The 1,426-nt window shown below is 49.2% G+C and overlaps 1 protein-coding gene across 1 annotated transcript in view; it reads left to right on the top strand.

Moving 5' to 3' along the window:
• Positions 1-1,246, top strand: part of lmnb1 (lamin B1) — an 11,546-nt gene extending 10,300 nt beyond the window's left edge. Inside the window, exons 7-9 of the mRNA XM_034896967.1 lie at positions 22-250; positions 357-461; positions 1,040-1,246. Of these exons, the coding sequence (XP_034752858.1) occupies positions 22-250; positions 357-461; positions 1,040-1,246 (541 nt within the window). The remainder of the gene's footprint in view (positions 1-21; positions 251-356; positions 462-1,039) is intronic.
• The last annotated feature ends 180 nt before the right edge of the window (positions 1,247-1,426 follow it).

Genomic DNA, 1,426 nt, shown 5'->3' with positions numbered 1-1,426 from the left:
CCCCCCCCCCCCCCCCCCCAGACTGAAGCTGTCTCCCAGTCCTTCCTCCCGTGTGACGGTGTCTCGAGCCTCCTCCAGCAGCCGCAGCGTGCGCACCACTCAGGGGAAGAGGAAGCGCGTGGATGTGGAGGAACAGGAAGCCAGCAGCTCGGTGTCGATCGCTCACTCCGCCTCGGCTACTGGACCGATCTGCATCGACGAGATCGACACGGACGGCAAGTTCATCTGCCTCCACAACACCGGAGAGGAGGTGAGCTCCGGGCTTCTTACGTGTTGGCTGCTCTTAGTTCCTTCAGGTGGAGATCTGGAATGAACGTTGTGTCTGATTGATTTCTGTATTGTGTCATGATTGACAGGACCAGGCGATGGTCGGTTATGAGATGGTTAAGACTATCGGAAATGCTGCAGCTACCTTCAAGTTCACACCCAAATATGTCCTGAAGGCTGGCCAGAAAGTCACGGTAGGAGTTTCTTTAGTTGGATTCTATTCCTTTTCTGTTGAACCTGCTGTCTAGAAACATGTCATCAGGTCAATAAGTGTTTTAAGGAAGAAGAGAAGAGTCTTTGGATACAACATGAATGTCAGGTTAGTGCTCCTGACCAGACACCTGGAGCCGGGCCCCTGGCTGCTGCAGTGGGCAGGAGGTTTAGGGAAGAGGACAAATGTATGGCAGTGCTGAGAAATGGCATTAAAGGAACCTTTTCATAACAGCTGAGTCATCAGTAGTACAGAAACACAATGTTATCAGACCAGTTAGCATCCAAACCAGCTGGCGCTGTTTAATAAGAAGATTTCATACAGATTATCTGGCAATCGGAAAAGCCACTGGCATGACGGAGCAGACTGTCTTCAGTGTCCCTGAAAGACAGTCAACCATTACCCCTGTTGTAAAGCCTCTTCACTGGTACTTTTTATGGGAACGTTGTGTTATTCCCAGTGAAGCTCTTTGTATCTCATGTCTGTGAGCCTGAGGTCCTGTGTAGCAGCAGAGCCGCTGACTTATTGGACCGGGCCCTGAGACTGAAGCTTGTGTTGCAGGTTTGGGCGTCTGATGCTGGGGTGGGCTCCAAACCTCCCACAGACCTGCTGTGGAAGAACCAGTTGTCTTGGGGGTCAGGGCTGGACGTGCATGTGGTGCTGATCAACCCCCAGGGAGAGGTGAGAACACACACATGCACACACTCAAACTCTAATTGTAATCACAAGCAAGATTTTGGCTTCCCACTATCAAATCTGATATTTTAAATGAATCATCTTGTTCATAGAAGTCTGTTTGTGTTATTTGTTTTTGCAAAACCATCTACCGCTAAATCCCTAAACCACTGATCTGACCAGCTTATCACAGTTGTAAAGTTATAAATAGCCTATTGGCAGTTATAAAAACCTTCTCTCTCTCTCTCTCTCTCTCTCTCTCTCTCTCTCTCT

The sequence above is a fragment of the Etheostoma cragini genome, chromosome 16 (genome assembly GCF_013103735.1).
Source record: "Etheostoma cragini isolate CJK2018 chromosome 16, CSU_Ecrag_1.0, whole genome shotgun sequence".
Lineage (NCBI taxonomy): Eukaryota > Metazoa > Chordata > Actinopteri > Perciformes > Percidae > Etheostoma > Etheostoma cragini.
The sequence above is the reverse complement of the archived record's forward strand: the minus strand, read 5'-3'. Positions and strand labels throughout refer to the sequence as shown.